At 42.7% G+C, this 25834-nt stretch overlaps 1 protein-coding gene across 1 annotated transcript; it reads left to right on the top strand.

The window, feature by feature from the left end:
* The first annotated feature begins 1453 nt into the window (after positions 1-1453).
* Positions 1454-20033, top strand: ap5m1 (adaptor related protein complex 5 subunit mu 1). The gene is made up of 8 exons (XM_080853133.1): positions 1454-1731; positions 1882-2542; positions 10057-10284; positions 16279-16418; positions 16695-16780; positions 16870-16982; positions 18789-18885; positions 19562-20033. The coding sequence occupies exons 1-8, from the start codon at positions 1664-1666 to the stop codon at positions 19642-19644; spliced, it is 1476 nt and encodes a 491-aa protein (XP_080709259.1). The 5' UTR covers positions 1454-1663; the 3' UTR covers positions 19645-20033.
* Positions 20034-25834: the final 5801 nt, after the last annotated feature.

Genomic DNA, 25834 nt, shown 5'->3' on the forward strand with positions numbered 1-25834 from the left:
TGGATCAACGCATTCCAACGCAACAATGTGAGTCGGGCGTTACGCTCATAGACATGTATAGATAGACACCGCCTCCACTGCTTCAGCCCGTTGCCTCGGCGAAACGCGTCGCCGCCATTTTGGGAAAGGAGCTCTCTGCCGTCAGAGGTCTGTCAGACGTGTCAAACAAGCGCAAGTTGCCAGGAGCTGCGGTTTTTCTGGATAAAAATCACGATAACCTTTTACATTTCGCAACCAATTTCATGGAGTATTCAAAGGTTTATGCTCTACGTGAAGTGTGTGAAAAAGATTTGCCTCTACGTTACTTTGAATCTCGCTAGTCAAATCGCCAGTCATACATGTGCATGGGTCTATGATAAACGCTCACTTTTCTTTCAAAACTCGTGCATTTTGAAAATACTGAGAAGATCTATAAACTATCGAAATAGTGCTTCTTTAGTTACTAGTATTGACCATCATTAAGAGAAAGAGCATACATCAAATAGTGAGAAACTGGCAGTCAGTGTGTTTTTCATAGTTTAATTCCTTTTCAAGTATGTGCATTAAGAAACCTTGAACAGTGCAATTGGCAATACACAGTTATTTCACAATTATATATTGTGTCAATTGCACTGCATAGATCTGAAAATGTTAAGAGCATGATTGTATATTATGTCAAATTGTACAAATGTACATATATATATATATATATATATATTATATTATGAATATATACTTATACTTAAAATATATTATATTGTATCACATATTATATATATCATATGTTATTCCATTGCACATTATACTGAGTCATTATATTATATTGTATTATATATATGCTATGTTATTTATATTACAGTTCAACTATTGAGATGTGTAGGCTATGTATATATTGAGATGTGTATATTTTTACTGCTATAGAAACATATAGATTTTTTTTGTAGCCTAATTGTGATTTGTGAAATAACTGTGTATTGCCAATTGCACTGTTCAAGGTTTCTTAATGCACATACTTGAAAAGGAACTATTAAACTATGAAAAACACACTGACTGCCAGTTTCTCACTATTTGATGTATGCTCTTTCTCTTAATGATGGTCAATACGTAGTAACTAAAGAAGCACTATTTCGATAGTTTATAGATCTTCTCAGTATTTTCAAAATGCACGAGCGTTTATTATAGACCCATGCACATACGACTGGCGATTAAACTAGCGAGATTCAAAGTAACGTAGAGGCAAATCTTTTTCACACACTTCACGTAGAGCATAAACCCTTGGCTCGTTGTACTACAATAGTGTCGCAAAGTTTGCGCATGCGGCCTCACATCAGGCAGGTCCTCACATTTGGCAGCTACAGTCTGTTTACCACCCATCGTAGTTTGACAACTTTTATTCTGACGACATTATTGTTAGATTTTTGGTAGGACCGGAACACGTATTGCCGTTTGCGCAAAGAAACAAAACATTCCCTGTCGCAACCTCCTGGACTATGTTCGTCTATGGTCGAAATACCCAAATAAGCGTTTAAACTACATGTAGGTTTAAACTAGCTAAGCAAGCCGTCCGGTACTGTCTCAGATGTTGCATTACGAGTTAAGTTGTTTCCACAACAAAAATGTCAGTTTTAGATGCATGACATAATTGAATACATTTACTTGAACTTTGATTAGTTTCATTTCATCAATGAGTTTCCGGGCGATCTGGGTATTGTCACATGAGAAGGGGGAAGCTGTAACATTGCGATTTTCCAGGTAAATGTGTACTTTTGTTAAATGGGTTTTTAATGAAGTATTGACTTTTACATACATCATGCAAATATTCCCCATGCATTTAATGTCAGTTGCTGTCACCTGATGCATGTACCGTGATGCTAACTTTATTTTCATTGTTGTAACTCGCAGGCGATACTCTACTGTAGAGCGTCGAGCAACATGTCTGGCTGGACCGCAATATGTGTCAATACCTGAGGATTGTGCCATATCGCGACTCATTTTTACTGAATTGGGACTGGAGGATCCTGACAGGCTTTATGTGGCCGCGCGCGATAATTGTGTGCTGCATCAAGAGTCTCTCATCCTGGAACTCCACCCAGATGGCTCTGGTAGGGGTATACTGTGGCCCTTATTAACGGTCACTCAAGGGGGCCTCATAATGGCCTGTCTGCCATTGGTAGATCCTACTGCTACTTCACGGCCTCCCCTCTTAAACCAGGTCTCTATCTGTCAAGGTATAGCCTTCTTGTCTGGCCTTCAGGCATTCCTGTCAGCTGGGAGTAAAGCACTAGAGCCTGATATTCTGGCGTCCCGTTTAGATTTGTTGCCCACAATCCTCTTGAACATTTGTCCCCTGGGGACGCCAGTGGATACACCACACTCCGCCATCTTTCCATTCCTGGCAGTGCCCACTCCTAGTGGCTCTCAGAAGCAGCCAGCCTGGAAGGCAGGATTCCACAAGGGAAGATCGACTGTCAGTGTGTCCGTCACAGAAACTGTAAGGTCCATGCAATATGGCAATCAAAACAAACAAGACCTCTGGGATGTGTATGGCACTGTCGGGTGTAAGGTAAGACATTGGGTTATTCTGTAAGTGCTTATGTATGTGTGTCAAATATAAGAATGGTGTTATCTAAGCTGCTATGATATTCCAACTCTCAAAATCAAATTCTTGATGAAACACCAAAGCAGTGTTTCTTGATTAGACTCGAGTTAGCTGGATGTACATAGAGTAGGCAAAGATTCGATGAGAAATCTGTTTATTCCACAATGACAAAGTTTAGCAAAAATTAACAACGATGTCTCCACAGTATGAAGTTCTCGGAAGTCTTTAATGAACAGTTAAAGGCTAACATAATTCTCTAACTAGTACCGTATTTTCCCAACTACTATATTATATGTTGATTTTGCTAAAATGTTACAGCCCTGCGGTTGATACTTGGTGCTGCATATAAATTGGAATACATTTTTCAGCCTGAGTTAGTGACACACACAGTCAATTTGCCAGGTAAAGGGCGAGTGGGTGTCTCTCTCTCCTCCCCCTTTTTACCTCTGAATCCCATTAATGTATCAGGTCAAAACAACATTAGATCAATAGCAAATTCAAATCTGTTTGAATCAAAATGTGTTACCCATCCGATGTTTTTTTTACTTGTCCGATGCCTTAATGGGATTCTTTTGTGAAAAAGAGAGATAAGGGGAAAAAAGAAAGAATGCATTCCTGTGTATATGACGCACCTAGCCTGGATACTAGTGGTGGGGGGGGGGAAATCGATTCTGTTCAGTATCGCGATATTTTACGCACGCAATTATATCAATACAGTAGTGCAAAGTATTGCAATATTTAATTACATAATTATGTGTTTTACTTTTGGGTTTTCTCCATTGTTTTTCTCAGAGTTCACTCTGATAATATTACATTTGCCTATTACATCCACAGGGTGGAGCTTGTTGCGGTGCTTTGTTGTCGTGCATTCAACAGCAAATTCAAAAGGAAAATGGCGTCACCATTACAAGCGGTTGTACACGACGCTCCGTCTTCTTTCAAATTGAAAGTGTTGGTATATTCCGGTTTTCAACAAAAGCGAAAAGTAAAGACCTTGACATACTGTATGCCATCTGCAAATAATGGCAAATGAAAATGAAGTACCGTTGGAATACGACAAACTTTATCTCACAAGGTACCATCTCACAAGGTACCATTTGGAGTTAGCAGTCCCTATACGGATAAAAAGGATAGCAAAACAGAATGAGAACGCAGAAATGCAGTCAGGCCGTCAGACGACGAGACAGAACACAGGGACACAGGCTGTTTTTTTTTTTATATGTGAAGAATGAGACTTTCATATCATTTAATTCAGTTTTACTGGTGGTACTTTTACATCAGTGGAATGTTAGCGAATGAGGGTGAGAAGAATAACTTCTAGCTTAGTTTGAAGCGTAACTTTTAGCTCTGGCAGATTGTTAATGTCAGCAAGACTAAATAGGTTGTACGCATGCGCTCAACCCAGTTTGTCAGGGATTGCGCAATCTGAGATGAGGCTCAGCTCGTCGCTGCCTTATCTTCTCGCTGTCTCCTGTCTGTTTGAACAGGACATGCTCAAATTCAATGATTTGATTATATCAAATGATTGAAATCATGCATAAATTAAATTTATAGCACAGATCAGTTGACCAATATAAATGTATTTTATCATATACTGTATTATTTTTTTTACTTTTCATGCTCTGCCTCCCCTGACCGCACATCCGTGGTGCAAACACCTAAAAACACAGCAACTTTTTGGAAAAGCTCACGCAATTTTTTTTAGTTTTGGCACTTGTTTTTAATGTGTAGAAGATAATGTTGTACACAGAATTAAATGTGACATTTGAAGTAAGTTGAGCAGTCTTATTTTCCTGATTTTTTGTAATGCCTTCTGAATAATATTGGGGACATGAATCGCAGAATCGAATCGCAATACTTGCTGTATCGCAATATGTTAAGAATCGCAATAATATTGAATCGTGGCCCAAATATCGCAATACTATCGAATCGTCACATTTTTGCCAATTCCCACCCCTACTGGATACCAGCCCGAACTTAGTCCCGCCCACAACATTTGAGATCTGGAAGTTCGGTCGGGCACTGCTCCGCTGGGGAGAAATGATCAGAAGTCAAAAATCTCCCGGACCAAATTGTCAGGGCAGGCTTTATACGATGATTAGATTAGATTAGATTAGATTCAACTTTATTGTCATTGTACAGAGTACAAGTACTGAGACAATGAAATGCAGTTTAGCATCTAACCAGTAAGTGCAAAATAGCAATAAAAGTGCAGAGTATGTGCAAATGTAGGGTGGACTAAGTGAATAAATATGATATGTACAGTAAGAGTTAGATATGACACATAATTGTAATATTAACAGAATTGAATAGCAGCAATTGAGGTAAGAGTGAGGTATTATAAGTATATAAAGTGCAGTTGAAAGTAAACTGGTGGTAACAAGTGAAATCAAGTGAATGAGGTAGAAAAGTACAATCAATACAGGTAATGCAGTAAAGTGGATACAGTATTAAAAAGACATTATGGTGCAAATGTTCAGTGGCTGGAGGAGGGCGTGTGGCAGTCAAGCCAGGTTTAGGGGGGGGAGGAGAGTGAGGTATAGTGCAAATGTTCAGTGGCTGGAGGCAGGGTGACAGCCGCAGGGATGAAGCTGTTCTTAAACCTGCTGGTATGGGCGTAGGACCCTGTAGCGCCTCCCAGAGTGGAGGAGGGCAAACAGATGGACAGGTGGACAGATGATCAACCGTAACGTAATCAACTACGTCACCAAAGAGCTCTTGGGTTCAGGGACGCAGGAAGTGGGGTGCTCCGGGTGATGCCGCACCCCCTCTAGTGGACAACAGACGCAACTACAACACTTGAACTCAGGCAATGCCGCAGGTTTTTATTTTTTATTTTTTTAATTATTATTCTTAAATAAAAACACAAAATATGAATGTTGTCTACTGTTTTTTCATACTTATAAGTAGTTTTAAATGTCATTTAAAATGTTGGTTTGAAATGAGTGGTACACTTTTAGACGTCAACCAGACCGGAAAGAACAGTGGCGTAGAACAGCATTCTATTGACGGGGTTTGTTTAGCTTGTGTTAGCAAAGTAGCAGCCAGCAATATGAGCCAGAAAAGAATTTCAGATTTTTTTAAAGATGGAGGGGGGCAAAAAGCCAAAGAAAAAAAGTAATCTAATGATAGAGGGCACAAAGAGGAAGAGGACGAGATGCCTTCATCATCAGGGCAGCTTTCTCCACAGCTAATGCTTACTGGCTGTGAGAGCATCAGTGAGGCTACCTCCCCAGTCACGGCCGAGGCAACAAGTGTACCCGACGATGGACCAGTTCAGCCATCAGCACACTCGTTCCCAGCCAGACATTTCGGTAAGGAAACCTTCTCCAGGTCCTTTAACTCTGGCTGGTTTCAGCGATGGACGTGGATCCACTATGTTGAGGAGCATGACATCGCCCTGTGTTTTCATTGCTGCTCCGCGATCAAGAAGGGCCTAATCCATTCAGATGCAGCAATAAGTGGTGGCAGTTTTGTGAAGGGGGGCTTCCGAAAACTGGAGAAAGACAACCGAAAAGTGTAATAGTCACGAGAAGTCGCGCTGTCACATTGAAGCTGTAAACAAACTAGCGGCATCAAAGAGTACCCCAATCAATGCATTGCTGTCAAACGCAATAGCAAAAAATCAGTTGACTGCCCAGACAGTGTTGGAGCTGGCCTTCAGATCCCTTAAATTCCTGGGACGCGAGGGGCTACCAATCAGAGGACAAGATCACCGTGATGAAGTGTTTTGGCAGCTGATGCTGGAGAGGACATACGCCGATCCAGCAGCACGCGACTGGCTCCTCAGGCGAGACAATTGGATGGGGTGCGAGTGCCAAAATGAGATTCTGGAGCTTCTGGCTCATGCTGTGCAGAGGAAAATAATGGCAGAGGCGCAAAGCTCCCCATACTATGGCTTGATTGCAGACGGAACAACGGACATCACATCGTGCGAACAGTTTTCCTGCCATTTGTTCTACACTGACCAACAGTTCACCCAGAAGTGCCAGTTTTTGGGATTTTTCAACGCAGCTGACACTACATCTGAGACTTTGTTCCGGTGTATCAAGGATTTGTTTTTGCGCTTGAACCTACCTCTAAATAAGCTGCAGGGGTATTGTTTCGATGGGGCCAGCAACATGTCTGGGAAATTTTCGGGGGTTCAGGCGAGACTCGGGAAGGAATGTCCAGGATCATTGTTTGTGCATTGTGTCAACCACTCCCTTGACCTGGTGCTACAAGAGGTTGCACGAGAGGTACCGCTGATATCGGAAACACTCCAGTTTGTGCAGAGCGTATCAGTTGTCATCAGAGAATCCGCCAAGCGAAAGAGCCTGTTCGAGTTGTCGTTCGGTGAGGAAGAAGAAAGATGCAGCCTCCTTGGTTTGTGTCCCACAAGATGGAGCGTCAGAGCCACTGCCATATCCAGAGTGAAACGCTCGTTTGGCGCAGTTCTCCAAACACTCCAGCAAGACCGCAACATTCGAGGGGACACTAGATCTAAGATCGGTGGAATTCTCAAACAAGCTCAAAAGGGGAAAACCATGTTCGGGCTGATCTGCTCAGAGTCGCTGTCCACTCCCTGTGAAGCTGTGGCCAAAGTGCTCCAAGCAGAACATTCCACCGTCGCTGGAGTGCTAGAGTGTGTACGGACCCTGGGGGAGCGCGTGCGAGCCTTGCGCAACGAAGACGCAGTGGATGAAATGCTGAGCAAAACAACCGCATCAGCAGCTGCACATGGCCTCAAGATGCCGGACCCAAATGTCCGCCTTGTAAAAACGCCATCAAGGTTCCGCGACACAGCCCAGGCTGAGGACATCGTCCCTTCAAAAGGAGTACCAGCTTGGAAGAGAGAGTTTTTTGAAGCGGTAGACCTTGTGAGCTGTGAACTGGACCGGCGGTTTGATCAGAGTGGGATGGCAACAGCTGCTCTGAGGGAGTCCGTGCTGCTCAATGCAGCCAAAGGATCGGTTGACACAGAGGCCCTGAAGACCCTGAAGTTGCCAGAAAACATCAAGGTGCCTGCTCTTGAGCTGCAGTTACAGATGCTGGGAGGGCTAACCAAACAGGAACGCTTTCAAAATCTCAACCACCTTGCAACGTACATGTCCAGCCTACACGTCCAAACCCGATCACTCTTCAAAGAAGTGGAAGCACTCCTCCATCTTTGCCTGTCTCTCCCTGTTTCTGTGGCCTCATCCGAGAGGTCATTCTCGGCACTTCACAGGCTGAAGACCTGGCTTCGCAACACCGTCACTCAGCGGAGAATGACCCACCTAGCCTTACTCCACTTGCACCAAGATATCTTGGATACAGTGGACATCCACGCCCTTATGAGGGAGTTCATCAGCGCCACACCAGAGCGCAAGGCAACCTTTGGAGTGATTCCATCTGGTAAGCAATGCTTTTAATTAATTTTGCGTTGGTCAAATTGTTCTCAGCTGTGTGGTTTTGCTGCATAATTCATTATTTTTCTAGTTTTCTTAATGTTATCAGGCTACTGTTTCAGAATAGCAGACTAGGCCTAATTGGTCCTGTGTATTTCTTTTTTTCATTACTTTGCTGTAGTTTATGTTACATGTTGGTAAATGTTGGTATGGTTATGGTTATCTTGTTTTTATTTACCAACTAAAAATGCACGACCTAATTGTTTATATGTGTGGTACCATGGACAGCTACGCGATCTGTTGCAGTGTCGCGTTCTGGCTGAGAATGCACTTCGTGTTTTTTTTTTTCCCCTAGCTTAATCAATCAATAAATAAATGCACTTATTATGATTGAATACGCGTGAGTGTCTCATTAAATATAAGCTCATAACTTTGGTGATTGGTGATTGGTTATGGTTATCTTGTGTTTTTGCCAACTAAAAATGCACGACCTAGGCCTAACAGTTCAGTTTCGCGCTCTGCACGAGAACGCACTTTGTATTTTTCCCCTAGCTAGCTTAATCAATTTTTTGTATAAAAAATGAAATGCACTTGGCTATAAGCTTATTGCCTTGTTGATAAATTAGCCTGACAGCTATTTCTCAGTTATTAGTTCAGTCTCATGAGTGTTTGGTGCCGCTACTGTAAGCGCATATCTGGTATGGAAGTGTTATGTCGCGCTTGTTGAATAGATGAGGTGTGTTATAATAAACTGTTATTTAATAACACATCAATGATTGATCAATTAAAGATACATAGTCGTAGTAACATCAACCAACTGAGGAAATACTGAGAAAAACTCATTTTGGTCCTTTGGGCTAGATTTGGTGACGTCATCCGATTACATACAGCACCCCCCACTTCATATGACTTCCTGCGTCCCTGCTTGGGTTGAATTCGTTTTCAACAAACATGGCGGCCACTGGAGAGCTGAAATGTGGAAAATCGAGCCTGTTTTAGAAGACATTGACAGCGCATTCATTTTTGAAAGAGGACCAGAGAAACGCAATGAAGGCATTTTTCGATCGAAAATATGTTTTTGCCGTCCTTCCAACAGGATCCGGTAAAAGTTGAATGTGCCAGCTGGCCCCGATGGTCTACGTTATATGGTCATAATACGTTGCTCTGATTGGTTCTAGGTATATCCAATTGAGCGAAGAGGCATTTCTTTTCCTGTTTCGGTTGAAACACGTCCCATAATCACAGCCCAATGGAGCAGTATCAGTTTCATATTATGACATGAATTATGAGTATGACATCGTCAGGCTATGACGCACCCGCCAGGCTGCAGAAATGTAGCAATATCAATGTTCAAACCTTGGTTAATAGTCAGGAATTCACGGTAAAGGCTATACCTATCTCATCGCTTTGCTTTCAAAACGTAAGCATAGACTTACAACACTACTATAATGCTATTGTGGTAGACGACACTTTAAATAGCCTTTTTAAAGGGTATTTTTATCTCTTTTTCCCAGGAATGGGTGTCATTGGGATTTTATCAATACAGATACCGACAATGCTTATCAATACGATACATATTGATTCTGCACACCATATGAGAGAGGACCAATTGCTACAAATGTTTAGGGAACACAACTTAACATCTTCACAATCTTAACATTGTTGATTTAACAATCTTAACATGAACCTGGTAGACATATAAAATCTTAATATTCTTTTTTGGCATTTTAATTCCTGAGCATTCAACATCTAAGCTTCACAATACACAGTGCAACTTTCAACTGTATCTACGTTGTGTAACTGTTCACATGCTGTACTCTTTGTAAAATACCACATTTGAAACCCCATATGAGATGACTCGTATGTGTGTGTGTGTGTGTGTGTGTGTGTGTGTGTGTGTGTGTGTGTGTGTATGTCTGTGTTGCGGGTAACAGAAATCATATTCATATAAATGAATTTCTTTGATAGTGTGTGTGGTTTTTTTGGTAGAAAATTACACCTTTCTGATCACATATACAACATGAAATTAGTTGTCCCAGAATTGCAAGACAGTGTTGTAAATTGTCATAAAGGTATTAATTCTTCCTTCCATCAATGTGTTGGTTGCAGTGTGAAGTGGAGGGTATCCAACCCAACATCACAGTCACTCTCTCTTTACCACCCAATGGCTCACCCCTGCAAGATATCCTTGTGCACCCCTGTGTCAACACACTGGACACCAGCACCCTGACTGCGAGCAGCATTGATTATGGAGACAGCTCAGCCTTCTCAGGGCCCTACAAGTTCCCCTTCTCCCCACCGCTGGAGCCCTTCAGGCTCTGCAGTTACACTTCTCAGGTAATTCACATTCACTTATTCATGTTGATTCACCAGAAACTCGTGACATATAGTTTTGTTATTTTTATTTGTGCCTAATAGCCTTTGAAGTGCACAGTTGAATTTAGGTTTAGGTTTCTTTATTGGAAAAAGGATTTTAATTCAGTATTATTGCAGCTACTGCTGTATGATATACAACATTACTACAAATGTTGACAACAATGGCTGGCTTGTGTGAGTGGATGTTCAGGTCAATTCAATTCCATTAGTTTACAATTGTACCAATTCTGCTATTTTTGAGGCTGGTGACTCAGTTACTCATCTGAAACACAGGTAACTCTTGGTCATTGGTTCGATCTGAGTATAGGACTGTCCACTAACAACACCTTACACTTAAAGTGGCATTATGTAGGAGTTGTACTTCAGGGTGAGGGTTAGCAGTTTTACCTTCAAATAGCAGCTTAAAAATAATTACTGTGTAAGTGTAACTCCTTTTTCCCAGTGTTCTTACACACTGAGGTCACACTCGTATAGCATAAACAGGATCCTGGGTTTCTAGCTGAATGATGATGTGATTGAACTTCCTGTCTACCAGTTAGAGCTAGAAAGCTCAGAGTTTGATAAATGCAACTGTTGTTACCTAGCGCGGTGCCTCCACTGAAGAATTACTTAACCAGTGTTCCTGGTAGAAAATATGTAACTCCCCAGAACTATTATTAATGTTTATGTTCCTAAATTAGTGACAGATGTAGCTTATACTAACTTAAGTACTTTACAACAATGTAAAGGACTTTGAACTGGTTGAATATGGATTCAGTAACACAAAAACAAAACATGTATATAATAGTCCAGCTCATTAAATATAAAATGCACATATCAAATCAGACTTGGTGCAAACCTTTTTCATACACCTTATGAAAATGAATTGAATACTGGATGCTTAATACACGAATAATTAAACGTTGTTCAAACACTACAAGTGTCAGGGCTGCTCAGGGATGGGACCTGAGTTGCTGGATTTGGGATCCAGCGATTCAGCCAAATGTGTTTTAATGTGGACCCAATTGCAGATTACGGTCAATTTGCTTTCTTTATTCTCAACAAAGATCTTGACAGCATTCAAAAGGCTCAAACAACACAAAGGATACTCCAAACAGCGAAAATAAAGATAAAGGCAAAAGAGCAAACTCACTTGATTTCGTGAAGACATCTAACACTACAGCAAAGAACAAGTGCAAAAACCCCAGTACATATACCCAGCAGACAGACATCAAGTGGCTACATTAACAAGTACAAACAAGGAACAGGTGAGAGCCAGCAATGGGAATCAGGTGAGTGAACATAAGAGGAAACAGGTGAGGCAAACAAAGAAAACAAAGACACATGTTAACACAGAAAACACGAAGTCCTTTTGGCCACCAGATGCCGCCAAATCGTGGCCATGGCTGCCACGATCGTGACAGTACCCCCTCTCTAAGGGCCGGATCCCAGAGGACGACGGGGAGGCAGGAGCCTGGTGGACGGCCAGATAAAGGCAGTGTATCTGGTGGGCGTCCAGGCGGATAACTCAGCAGGGTCAGAGTGTCTGGTGGGCGGCCGTGCAGGCGTCCACATCGAGGCAGTGTGTCTGGTGGGCGGCCGGGCGGGCGGCCAAGCAGGGGCAAAGTGTCTGGTGGGCACCCGTGCGGGCGTCCACATCGAGGCAGAGTGTTGTCGGGTGGACGACCAGGACGAGGCAAACGGTCTGGCAGGCGACTGGAAGCCTTGATGGAGCTGAGGAGACCAAGATGCCTCTCCTTGGCCAGGAACTGGAAGACCCCGTAAGAGGATGAGGTCAGGGTTGCTACACCTGCGGTGGCTGGGGTTGCAGGACCAGTGGCTGGGATTGCAGGACCAGTGGCTGGGATTGAAGGACCAGTGGCTGGGGTTGAAGGACCAGTGGCTGGGGTTGAAGGACCAGTGGCTGGGGTTGAAGGACCAGTGGCTGGGGTTGACTCGGCACCGGGACAGCCAGGTTCACTGGGGCTGGCAGCACTGGATACTGGGACAGTGGAACCTAGGACAGAAGAGACAGGGGCAGGGGTGCCTGGGACGGGACCAGGAGCGTGTGGGGCAGTCGCAGCACCTAGACTGCCTGGTTCACTGGGGTTGGCAGCAGTGGTCACTGGGACTGTGGCACGTAGGACACAGGAAACGGGAGCACCTGGTATGGAACCAGGGACACAGACGCCTGTGGTCGAGGACCAGGGCTCTCTGGACAAGCGCGCCACAGGCGGTCAGGACATGGGCTCCTGGAGCGGAGACTGTCGGGTCGGCAGCGGAGCTGCTCGGTTTATCTGGGCTGGCAGCATTCGGGCTGCCTGGTTTGCTCGGGCTGGCGGCAGTCGGGCTGCCTGGTTCGCTCGGGCTGGCGGCAGTCGGGCTGCCTGGTTCGCTCGGGGTGACGGCAGTCGGGCTTCCTGGTTCGCTCGGGCTGGCGGCATTCGGGCTGCCTGGTTCGCTCGGGCTGGCAGCATTTGGGCTGCCTGGTTCGCCCGGGCTGGCGGCAGTCGGACTGCCTGGTTCGTCCGGGCTGGCGGCAGTCGGACTGCCTGGTTCTTCCGGGCTGGCGGCAGTCGGGCTGCCTTCTTCGCCGGGGCTGGCGGCAGTCGGGCTGCCTTCTTCGCCGGGGCTGGAGGCAGTCGGGCTGCCTTCTTCGCCGGGGCTGGCGGCAGTCGGGCTGCCTTCTTCGCCGGGGCTGGCGGCATCGGGGCTGCCTTCTTCGCCGGGGCTGGCGGCTTCGGGATCCGGACTGCCTGGATCATCCGGGCTCTCGACCTCCAGACTGCCTGACTCACTCTGCTTGGCAGCATCTGGGGCTTTGGCCTCCGGAACTGCGGCATCCGGGTTGCTTGGTCCACTGGGGCTGGGGGCCTCCAGGTCTGCTGCATCCAGGCTGGGTGCCTCTGGAACTGCAGCAACTGGGGAGGCTGGTTCACTCCGGCTGGGGGTCTCCAGGATTGCTGTATCCAGGCAGGGTGCCTCTGGAACTGCAGCAGCTGTCATCCGGAGAACTGGGTTACGGGCAGCATCTCTCTCCAGAACAGCGGCAATGGCGGCCTCAAAGCTGTCCATTGTAACACGGTCGTAGACCCACAACATCACCGCCTGAAAAACCCTGAGGCTGGAGCACTCCGGGCCTTGCTTCTCCCACATCGCGGTTGCCAATGCCAAGGCCTTGCCTGAGAGCAAGGAAAGCATAAAAGGAATGCGTCAGAAGAGAGGATGGGCCGGCGCTGGAGCTCCAGGCTGCATTTGAGCAGAAAACCTCTGCAGCCACCCGGATTGCCATTGTAGAGTGGGAATCCAGGTTCCACAGGGAAATGCAGAGTCCGTAGTTGTGATGCCCTAAATTGTTCAAGACTCTGCCGTCTCTGAAGGAAAAGAGCAATGGCTTCCTTCTGGCGAGTTGGATCCCGCTGCTGGAGGATATCCTCCCGCTCCTGCGCCAGGACCTTCTCGCCCTGAAGAAACATCTCCCTCAGCTGCTCAAAACATCGAGAGACTTCCGCTGGGTCCATAATGGCTGTAGTGTTCTGTCAGGGCTGCTCAGGGATGGGACCCGAGTTGCTGGATTTGGGATCCAGCGATTCAGCCAAATGTGTTTTAATGCACAATAAAGCATTCAAAAGGCTCAAACAACACAAAGGATACTCCAAACAGCGAAAATAAAGATAAAGGCAAAAGAACAAACTCACTTGACTTCGTGAAGACATCTAACACTACAGCAAAGAACAAGTGCAAAAACCCCAGTACAAATACCCAGCAGACAGACATCAAGTGGCTACATTAACAAGTACAAACAAGGAACAGGTGAGAGCCAGCAATGGGAATCAGGTGAGTGAACATAACAGGAAACAGGTGAGGCAAACAAAGAAAACAAAGACACATGTTAACACAGAAAACACAAAGTCCTTTTGGCCACCAGATGCCGCCAAATCGTGGCCATGGCTGCCACGATCGTGACAAGCTTTTCAGTTAACTACAACTAATTCACCAATCAATTACCTTTTGTGTCTAACTGAAATATAGCTTTGTCTCCTCAATCAAAACAGTATGCAATACTATATGTAAATAACCCATATGTGACACTCTTACATGAAAACAGTAACCCATATAACAGTTCAAATGAAAACTGACACCTTCTTATCCTAACCAAACGCTTGGATACTAAATACGTTGGGGCCCAGTTGTCACAGTGGTGCACATTGAAACATCCAAATTAAGCAGTGAACCGTGTCAGTAGGCTAACCAAATAGTTTGCGCAGGCTGCTGTTACACAGTCCCGTGTCGCTATCCTTTTCAAAGTCAGAGTACTCACGCAACCTTGCACTGAATATGGCGAAACTCTCGTGGGAAACTGAGTCCTGGCAACTGGTTATAGCTTATTAATGAAAAAACAGTAGGACTGTTCAAATAAGCACATTTCTAGAGAGCCCTACATAAGGAAAGTTGTTGACTCACTAGTTTGTCATAGTGTCAAAGTAAGCACATTTCAAGAGATTTCGCTAGGTTTAGCTGCTAGCATCTCGTTAGGGATTAGCAATTTCTACATAATGCCACTTTAAGTGTTTCCCCGATCATTTATTTTAGTAGCGGTGCTGTTGTGGATGTAGCCCTGAGATGCTGGACCCAATGTGCCATTTGAACTACAATGGAAAATCCACATTTAACCTCATCAGAACCTCTCAAAATCGTTATGTCTTTAGCTGAGATTTCCACTGAATTTAAATGTTGAGTATAGCAACTATGCAAATAGCATACATGTGACTTTGGAGCTGTCAAGCTAAAAAGGCACCGGATGCCAAAAAGAGCCCGGGTGACGTAATGTTGACTTTCGAACGCCTCTTGAGTGACAGTTTCTATGCCAACGTTAGCATTACGTAATCGGGTCACCACGTAGGCCGGGCGCTTATTAGCTTTAAGTCTCAGAGTCGTTCGAAAGCCATCAGCTACTTTTTAGTCGCTTAATATTGTGCCTTAACGGACACTACGCACCCGGACACTTTTTAGCTATCAGTCAGAGAGTCTCAAGAGTTGTTCGAAAGCCATCAGGTACTTTTTACACGCTTAATATTGGCTGCCGGTCTTTTGTAAGTAAGCACACATCAACAGGTTTCGCGCGCTAGCATCTATATTGCTAATAGCAATTCCTCCTTTTGTGCGACAATATTAAGCGACTAAAACGTAACTGATGGCTTTCGAACTACTCTTGAGACTCTCTGACTGATAGCCAAAAAGTGTCGGGGTACATAGTATCCGTTTAGGCACAATATTAAGCGAATAAAAAGTTTTAGCTACACCTGCCTGCTGGTAACCTGTAAGTTAGCAATGTCCGCTAGCATGTCAAAGCTAGCAAGCCCCCGTTGTTCTTTAGTAAAATGTTGTGCAAACAATGCCCTGTTTTGTTCAAATTTAATTGTGGGTGCCGTCAGATATGTCTTAAAATCACAACACATTAAGGACTTTATTAATTTAAGCACAACAACAGATGAATAGCTTCAAGCTAACAAGATAGCTCGTTACACTAGCACGAGCTAGCTAATGAAATGTGCTTACTTTGATACTATAACCAACTAGCGAATCAACCACTTTCCTACCAAAGTCAAACATCAAGCACATGGTTGTTTTGGTTGGTTTATTGTAGGTCAAATACAAGCAAGCTGGTCTCAGGTAGCAAAGTACAATGCAAGATGCTCTGAGGTAAATCGCGTTAGGGTGACGTATTGGCGTTGGCATAGCAACTGTCACTCAAGAGTCGTTCGAAAGTCAACATTACATCATCCGGGCTCTTTTAGGCATCCGGTGCCTTTTTAGCTTGACAGAGCCATTATTAAAACTTTCTTACAGAGAAACAAAAGGGCTTCAGTGTGAAACTAATTAGAATTGAGCATTAAGTGATCCTTTTCACATAGCCTTCCAACTGTGTGTGTGTGTGTGTGTGTTTGTTTGTGTGTGTGTGTGTTTCCACTGAAGGTACCAGTTCCACCAATTTTGGGATCCTATCACCTCAAAGAGGATAATGGTCAACTACAGCTGAGTGTTCTTTTGAAGCTCCATGAGAGTGTAACAAACAGTTTTGAATACTGTGAAGCTCATCTGCCATTTTTCAATAGGTATAATTCATACACTGACAAGAGATGTTTCTTAAGTGAGAATGCTGTGCACTTTTGTTGATGCAATTATTTCACAAAATTGTGGCTTTAACTGTTCCATATGAAAATGTCCTGAAAATCATCCTGAGAGCAGTGCTAAACAGTTAAGGGGATTACATCAACATATGTAGAATTATTGCTTTGGAATAGTTAAATACTCATTCCTAAAGTTGCTCATTCATAATGAGTCACATTTCAGTGTGTGAAAGTTGTGTTAATGTTCTTTACTACCCTTAGGTGCCAGATGGGGGTTTTAGACGTGAAGGTGAGCTCAGGCCAGGTGGAGGTCTCCAAAGAGAAGAACCTACTAGTCTGGGTCTTAGGTGTGTGACAGTTTAAAATTTAAATAGCTTTCCCTCCATGTGTATCTGATAAGACATTCACCATGGACCACCTTTCTGTATTCTTCCAGGACAGAAGTTTCCGAAGTCCCGTGAAGTAACGCTTGAAGGAGCTATTCATTTCTCTGGCCAGACAGTAGGACCCACCGACCCCCTCTGCACTGATGGCACCGCTTACATCAAAGTATTATTTTATGTTCATCTGATGTGTTGTTGATTTTTTGTAGAATAGTAGAAATGTTGAAGTATAGTTGTTGCTGTGTGATGGGGATGCATAACTAGCAAGGTAAAGTAACTAAGTTTGTATAAGCTGATGAACTGAAAAAAACAAGCCTGGTTAAACTTGGTGTTGGCAGTGCTAGCTAGCTAACCCAACCATTTTGTTTGTGGATGGGTGCCTTGACCGTAGCTCTGTACCACCATCAACCATGTTGTTTAAGATTGTTGTTTACCCTTTTCCAACTTTTAATGTGTTTTGCTTGCTAGCAGGGGCGGCCCTAGCACATTTGGCGCTCTAGGCGAGCTTCACTCCTGGCGCCCCCAAGTATTCTTTCCCCCACGAAAACGGAATTGCAACTTTCAAACGCTATTTTGCCCTGTAAGACTGCATTTCTTTCACATTAACACAACAACGATCGCAACGCAACTAAATCACTGAGAAAATGTCACGCCTGTACTGAACTACGCTCCGTCCACGCCCCCCTGTTCATACTCTTCAACCCTGTATCAACGTTTATGGACACACACACACACACGTCATCTTCCCAATCGCCTGCAAATGATGTTTTCTTAGTGTTCTGTTCTGTTGATGGCTGGCAAACATAAATCTAAGAAGGTCTGGGTCACTTGTGGCACATATTATTCACTAATTTAAAGCCATCAATCTACCTGAACAAAATGAGCCGAAACGGAATAAAACGGAACTCACCAAAATGTGAAACGGAAAATTCTAATAATTGAAACGAAAAATCATTGACCCTATTCTTAACAGTTCTACAGTAAAGTAGGCCTACTGCATCTTTATTCATTGCGAGAACAGGAGTGCAAAGTTTCGACTGAATGGCAATAACAAGGAACGTCACAAGTCACTGGCTAGCTAGAGTTGCTGACTAGCAAGATTACATTCAATCCATTCACTTACATTGACAATACAACACTTGGATTTTCACCAGTATTCCTCACTTGTTGACAAGTTTCCGTGTATGTCTTCCTTAATGGGTGTGCTATGCAACGAGTAAGATATTTGTAGTGTTGTTGCACTGGCTATTGGCTTTATCTGTGCGCCCCTATTTTAATCATATATTTTTTGTATAATGTAGAATAAATGGACGTATCATTTTTGATATACCCGCCTCTGTAAAATCATTAAAGAACTAGGCTTTGTGACAGGGAGTAGGAAAACTTTCAATGATACGGTAGGCATAGGCTACATCTTTTCTTCTTTACTCCACTAAAGTGCCGGGGGCAATTCACGCATTCATGAACGTTTTCTTATCTGGAATTCATTCTAGGCTAAGAGCAGGATTTAAGGATTTACCTTTCTCCTTGGCACGTTTCTCTTCTTCTTCCTGTCTTGTCTTCCTAAATTGCGCCCCGGATGGCTTTTGCTTCTTCATTATTTCGTTCTTCAAAGTTTCTTGAACACACACACACACACACTAACCAAACGTCTCACATGTGCTAGCATGTTCTGACAACACCAAGGAGGTACGTACCCCTTCCGTTTTCGATTTTAGGCTCGCTCATTTTACCATAATGTTAGATTTATTTTTTTAGTTCTGGGTTCTTCACTTTGCTGGTAGTACATCCCGTCACAAAGCTGGTTTTAGGCATGTTTATGTTTTTCTGTAAGCAGACAGAAGTGAGAAGCTGGCACCATCACGCAATACAAAGTCAATGAAAATCAATTCATTGTTTTTCTGGGATGTAGTACTATGATAAAATCAGTTGTTCTGAGTACTCATGTTCACCTGTTTCTCCCACTTTGCAGCTGTATTTCCGAATACCTGACCTAACTTTATCAGGATGTTGTGTGGACCAACATTCAGTCCAGGTGTATTCTTCAACCAAGCCTCGCGTTGTCACATGTAAGTTCACTGACATGTATGACGACAAACATGATTACCAGACCACAACATTTTTATTTTGACAAGTGGATGTGGAGAATATGACATTAGGTCAAGCCTGATGGTTGACCTGATGTCATATTAGGGACAACCATCAGGCTTTAATTCCTACCAAGCTATGGAGTTGTTTATGTAAACACTGCATAACTGCTTTTCATTGATGCCACTATACCATCTAGGCCTGTGTGCATGTTTTTAGTACCTCTAATACTAAGCCACAGTGTCTGTTAATTCATGTTCATTCATATTCATAACATACATCAACAATAATAATTCACACTTTCTTTCCTTTTTTATTAGGTGAGGGTGAACATAGTCATAGGAACAAATGTCTACAAATGAGAGACTAGTGTAGATTTGAAAATTCTACTCTGCAATAATAAGAGACCTGCATATTTGATAGATTGATTGGTCGTTTAGCTTTTAACTATGTAGAGCACTTTGTGCCCAAAGCTTAAAAAGTGCAATATAAATAATGTTTATTTGTATTCATTATAATAGTGATGATAATAATAATAATAATTATATAGATCTATAAAAACATTTGTGAAACCTTGTTATGTTAATGTAGAATTTAGAAACTGGTTATCGAATAGTTATTTAAATTTATTCTAACCACTGTCACTCTTCTCTTTAGCTCGGGATTTGGTGTCTTCAGAATACTACATTTGGAATTCCACAGGACTCACACCAATGCTGCCTGGTGCTATGATGATGTAACATGGAACTACAAGGAAAATGTGGTCAAATGTGTAATGAAAGGTGTCTTTACAGTCAATCTGCCCACAGTGTAGACTATGACCACAGGTTATCATGCCCTTTGAGATAACTGAACATTCAACTGGCTGTTAATGAACACAAGCCCTGTAGTAAATGCATCCTAGTGGCCTTCTTCTGAGAACAAAGTAATGATTAAAAAAAATTATATTGGAATTGTGGAGCTATTTGTGTTTGTTTAGATGCTTAGATCAAATTGCCTTGCTTTGCAAAAAAGCCTATCTTGTTAAGATGGAGAAGACCTTGCTAAAGAGGTGGACTTAGTCACACCAAGATATAATTAACTATTTAACTGAATGCTTCTATTGAGTTTGGCCAACTGCTATTGTTAACGTGCGTCAATAAAATACTAATATGTTGATCAGTTTGTGTTGCATATCTATATGGTCAGGATGCTTTATGAATAACTGGAATAAACTAGAATGCGTTTCGTGAACGAACTGCGAGAGTGTGCTTGCTGTTTTGCGGCCATTACAGAGAGAACAAGTGCCTTGGAATTGGGGCAGGTGTCAGTGAACTCTGTCCCTCTCCATTCAACTGTATAACTAGGAATATTAAGAGACACCTTAGAGTGGAAGAAGGAAAGAAGAAAAGAAAGAAGAGTGAAGAAAGTAAAGAAGAGTGGAAGAAGGACAGAAGAAAAGAAAGAAGAGGGAAGAAAGTAAAAAAGAGTGGAAGAAGGAAAGAAGAAAAGAAAGAAGAGTGAAGAAAGTTAAGAAGAGTGGAAGAAGGAAAGAAGAAAAGAAAGAAGAGTGAAGAAAGGAAAGAAGATTGGAAGAAGGAAAGAAGAAAAGAAAGAAGAGTAAAAGAAGGAAAGAAGAGTGGAAGAAGGAAAGAAGAGTGGAAGAAGGAAATGAGAGTGGAAGAAGGACAGAAGAGAGGAAAGAAGAGTGGAAGAAGGGTAGGACAGTGGAAGAAAGAAAGAAGAAAGGAAAGAGTAAACAAGAGTGGCTCTGGATAAAGACAGTAAAGAGACAGTGAAGAGGGAAAATATTGAAAGAAGGAGAAAAAAAAGTGAAGCAGAGAGATGGAGTGTGAGAGAAAGTAGAGTGAGAGGGATAGAGAGAAAGAAGGAGAGAGAAAAAAAGTGGAAGGTGTCTCTTAATATTCCTAGTTATACAGTTGAATGGAGAGGGACAGAGAGAAGAGGAGCCTTGGAACCTCGGCGCAGGTGTCAGTGAAACACAGATGCAAGCCAGTTTAACCTTTCAGAACGTAGCGTCACACCGGTGTGACAGCAGCCAATTTTCCGCGTACCGACACACGGGTGTGACAGAATGTGGCGACAGGAGCGTTCCAAAAGCCGCGTAACAATAAGCCTGTGTGTGGGTTACTAACTTCGCTAACATGAGCTAACATTGTACATTCAGCCACCTTCATCCATTATGCCTCTTAAAATCGTCTTGTCAGTATCATTTTGTTTACTATAGGTAGACTTACTATATTTGTGTGGTCCACGTCCAATTGTACATGACAAAGTTACAACGTTTGCAAGTATAGGGAAGACATGATCTCCGGTACAAGACTAGCACAACAAGTGTTTTTTTTCATGAAACTTGTATTAATCCCCGTAGGGAAATAATTGTAAATTAAATATACATAACTGAAAATAACATGTATGGTACATTACTCAATGTTCAGCCAAACATCAATTCCAACGACATCTCGATATGAAAACCAGCATCGCAGCGGGAATATACCGTACATGAAATGCTTCACGAGCTGACTAGCTTAGAGGCATATGCTCCTCAGGATACGCATAATTGTAGTCTCATCATTGATGCACACAAACTGCGCTGACACCTTTTCATATTACAATCACTTGTCACTGACAAATCATATTTGCTCACTATCAGCGCATCCACAACATGCAACAGTTTGAAAAAAATAAAGACACACTGATACCTGCATCGCATTCATTCATTTATTACAGAAATCAAGTAGCGTAAACGTAAACTCACAAAACTAAATAAACATGACAAGAAATGTTGAAAGGAGGCAACAGCTCACTGATGATAAAATTCGGGACGTATTCACCAGCTGAAACACACAGAAATACCAGTCTGTTAGTGTAATGGCCAAAATGTAAAGACACATACATGCATAAACCTACGGTACAAACACTGTTCATCGCTAAGCATAGATAAGTTGATGTCTCAACACAGTCATCAAATGAAAACCTGTTCATGCGTGAATGTGTGTCCGTGTGTGCTTGTGTTTGTGTGTGTGTGTGTGTGTGTGTGTGTGTGTGTGTGTTAGAGATGCGCGGATGGGCTATTATTTCATCCGCAACCGCATTACAAAACGCATGATCCGTATGCTATCCATCCGCACCAATTTTTTTTTTTCTTGAAAGGAGACTGATCCAATGCCGCAAAGATATTTAAAGGATAAAGCCTCTAGTATGAAAGCCTATTGGCTATGTTGTAGCCTATCCCCAGAATATTATCAGTGAAGTGACGTCTGTCTCCGATCGATGCACAGGGAGAAACTTTAAAATAGCCAAGCACATCGGCAAACCTGACCTTACCATAGGCTAGTAGGCCTACATTTTTTATCATTGTAATAAAACGCAATTTGGTACACCATTTTAATATGGTAATATAGCCTTGTTTTTAGTTTAGAAGGAAACGCCGAGTCTGTTAGCCAATTCCGAAATTTCACCGCATTGTAGGCTTTATACTGTAACAACCCCAACACTTGCCTGCTTGCCTTGCAAATCAAAGTTTTCCGACTATTTTTCTTACCTTCTTTCTTAGCTGGTGATGTTACTGAGCTAGAAGTTTAACTTGTTCTGAACATCTCGCGCTGCCAATGCCCAATGTCACTTCTGAGTCAAATCACTCCATCATCTCTTTGAAATTCCTTATTCAACGAGTGGTAGGCTACAATGGCTGGCTGTTTTAAAATATAACTAATAGCCTAACGAAACAAAATAACCCAGGCAGTTTCATCTACGACACGTTAAGGCTTCTTCCAATACTGACAGCTGACTCATAGCTTGCAGGTTTGCGGCGTTGCAAAGAGACGCGACATGATAGGGATCGTCACTTAATTTGAACTTTTTTGCTTCCTTTGTTTGCTTTGTATGCATACACGGAACTAGGCCAATTTACTGCCTGATGAAAATTTGATTATTTAAAAATGTGCTTGGATGTAGGTAACGACATTTAACAATGTGTAGATATTTTGAATTTCGTTGGGTAAACCGCCACCCGCCCGAATTTAATTAAAATATTATTTTTTGTCACGTCACCTGCCCGATCCGCGGTTTAACCGCGGAGTCCGCGGGTGCAACCGCCAACCGCGCATCTCTAGTGTGTGTGTGTCCATGAGCACATAAAAGTAATTGGCCTCTTTTTAAAAAAAAAAATTCTGGTTTCTTGAAATATTTAAATAGTTTGCTATAGAGTTGTACACACTTTTTGTCATATAGCCTAACTTTTACTCAAAATCACTGTTCGACATTTATCATGTTCCCAAAATCTACACTAAACTGCCTTCTATTTGATATTGACTACATTAACTTCGCAAAGTAATACACTGATATGTGGTATCTGTGCACAAAAATAAGGTAATTTCACCTCAACTTCTCGTTTGCCTCATCTGACTAGCTCTGGATTTGCGCCAAAAAATAATTGGCTATTGTTGTTGAATCGACTGAATTAGACGTTCACTTTCTGGGGTATATTTCCACGTTATTTTCCCATCTAGCTAGCTCTATTGGCCTACAGTTCAACATCGATTGTATTCACATTTGTATTGTTTTGCATTCACACGATTGTATTGCATTTACACATCATATCACATCACCTCATATTCAGCTAACTAGCTCTATTGACCTACAAACGGTTTGACATCGATTTTTATAGCCTAATTTACAACTCTGATGTTTTCTGGATATCATAAAGAAAGAAATTATAAGGTCACTTACCCTTTGTTGAATCCATGTGAGGAAAGGAAATAGTCGTTGACAATCATCAACTGTTGGGCCAGGTGATGACAAATTCACATGAGACTGGCTGGTAACTACTGCCACGACGTTATCATCGCTACAAACGTGCAGGCACCTGTCGGCCTATGGTGTTACGATGACGTCACACGGTTGACAAAGAAGCACTTGTTGATTAGTCTGATATTTGTTAAATATTTTTAATGAATAGCCTACACCAGTGGTTCTCAACCTTTTTCAGTATTGTACCCCCTGTGAAATCTTTTTTCAGCCAAGTACCCCCTAACCAGCGCAAAGCATTTTTGATTGAAAAAAATATGTTATACACAGCGCTATGCCATCATTGTCTGATTTATTAAACTGTCAGCACTGAAGATTGAACATTGAACATTGTTGCATTGAACTGAGTGCGTTTGCAATTACATTTTAGTAAGAAACTTGTGCTTCACTGAAAATCTTTGTCAGTCTTGGTGGCAAGGAGGCAACTGCTGTGATCAAGCTCTTCTCCAGGCACAGTCTGTTTATCTGCTTTGTTTTGATCACTGTCATTGCAGAGAAGGAGGCCTCACATAAATATGTGGAGGCATAGGGTAGTAGCTGCTCCAAAGCTTTCTCTCCCAGGTCAGGGTGCTCCTGCTTCACACAAATCCAAAACTGTGTGAGTGTGGATGAGGCAAACTTCATCTGGAGCCCACGGTCAGATGACACTTCCATGAGTGTTTCCTGATTAGTGACAGAGCTTCCACATGCTTCGGACAAGAGAAATGGGTTTTTCACCCAATCCAGCTGTGTAGATTTCTCCTCCATGTCAGGAAAGTAGGAAATTGAAAATTAAAATGTTGAATCAAATTGGTCTAATGTCCCACGATGACCAACTTGACTGGAGCTCTGTCCACATCCTCACTAGAGAGAAAATCATCCATCTGAGGAAATCAGGTGAAATCCCCCTGTGCAGAGGCTCTTCTCCACAGCACTGCTTTCTTCGGGAAGCCTACCACCTTGTCATGCAGGTTTAAAATGCTGGTGTCCTTTCCCTGCAGACATATTCAGTTCGTTCAGTTTGCTGAATGTCTGCCAGATAGCACATATTTGCAAGCCAGTCTGTGTGGCATGCGGAGATCTGTGCTCAATCATAAAGGTGTGTACTTCAGATCGTAATTCCAACAGCCGTTTGAGTATTCTCCCTCGAGAGAGCCAACGCACTTCGGTGTGCAGCAGCAGTTGTGTGTGTTCAGCTCCCATGTTTTCGCGAGAAAAAAAATCGCGCTTCTTATACAGTTACTTGCCAAAACGATAGAAGACATTCCTCCAGAATACCTCTTTTAAATGAGTTTGTTGCCATTTCGTGATTTCCGCTAAGAAAAAAATAGTTCTGCACGCAAATGCTTAGCAATCCACCTTCTGACTTCAAGTTTCAATGACCTTCCGTTACGTTAACTAACCGAAATACTTGCGGAATGATATGAAAGATGTGAATTAAAAGCAAAAAACCCGTTGCCAATGACAGCGGTGATAAACTTTCCGCAGCAGTGAATATCAAGGAATTACCAACCTGCGAACGCAGACATTTAACCCACATATGGCCCATACAAATCAACGTTCATTTTGGAACATTCTGAAGAGCCGTATAATAACTATTTTTAAATTATTTTTGAATGGAGGCTTATTTTAAATATATCTTTTAAACATCTCACGTACCCCCTGGACTACCTTCACGTACCCCCAGGGGTACGCGGACCCCCGGTTGAGAACCACTGGCCTACACTACTGATAAAAACGTCTAGATAGCATATCAGATCAGGAAAACTGCATAATAATTTCCTTGAAGCCTTAACAATAACTGTAGAATGTTCCCGTAGAACATTCTGTAGAACATTCGTGAATCAGCCAGAAAAAAAACTCACCCACTGCGGTAGGTTGGTTAAAAAAAAAACCTATGTTCTGACCCTATTATGATGTCACAAAGCCACAGAGTTCTGCCAGGCAAGTCTACAGTTGAATGGAGAGGGACAGAAGTCCTTTTTTCATCAAAAAGATAATGCGCTTTAAAATGATGCGCATCAAAAGTTAGTGCGACATATGTGATGGAAAAAGGGTTATATCGCTCTAACGCCGATTTTGTCGCACTAAGTTAATTCGCTCTGCAGAGGTGGTTTTGGGGAAGTTCTAGCGACATAAAAG

Source organism: Sprattus sprattus (genome assembly GCF_963457725.1).
Source record: "Sprattus sprattus genome assembly, chromosome: 1".
Classification (NCBI taxonomy): Eukaryota; Metazoa; Chordata; class Actinopteri; order Clupeiformes; family Clupeidae; genus Sprattus; species Sprattus sprattus.

Excerpts from the sequence above, each read along its gene's own strand:
- ap5m1 (XM_080853133.1), top strand. The coding sequence starts at position 1,664 with ATGAGTTTCCGGGCGATCTGGGTATTGTCACATGAGAAGGGGGAAGCT. Across the intron at positions 2,543-10,056 it reads ATGGCACTGTCGGGTGTAAG|TGTGAAGTGGAGGGTATCCA; the intron begins GTAAGACATTGG and ends TGTTGGTTGCAG. Across the intron at positions 16,781-16,869 it reads CCTACTAGTCTGGGTCTTAG|GACAGAAGTTTCCGAAGTCC; the intron begins GTGTGTGACAGT and ends GTATTCTTCCAG.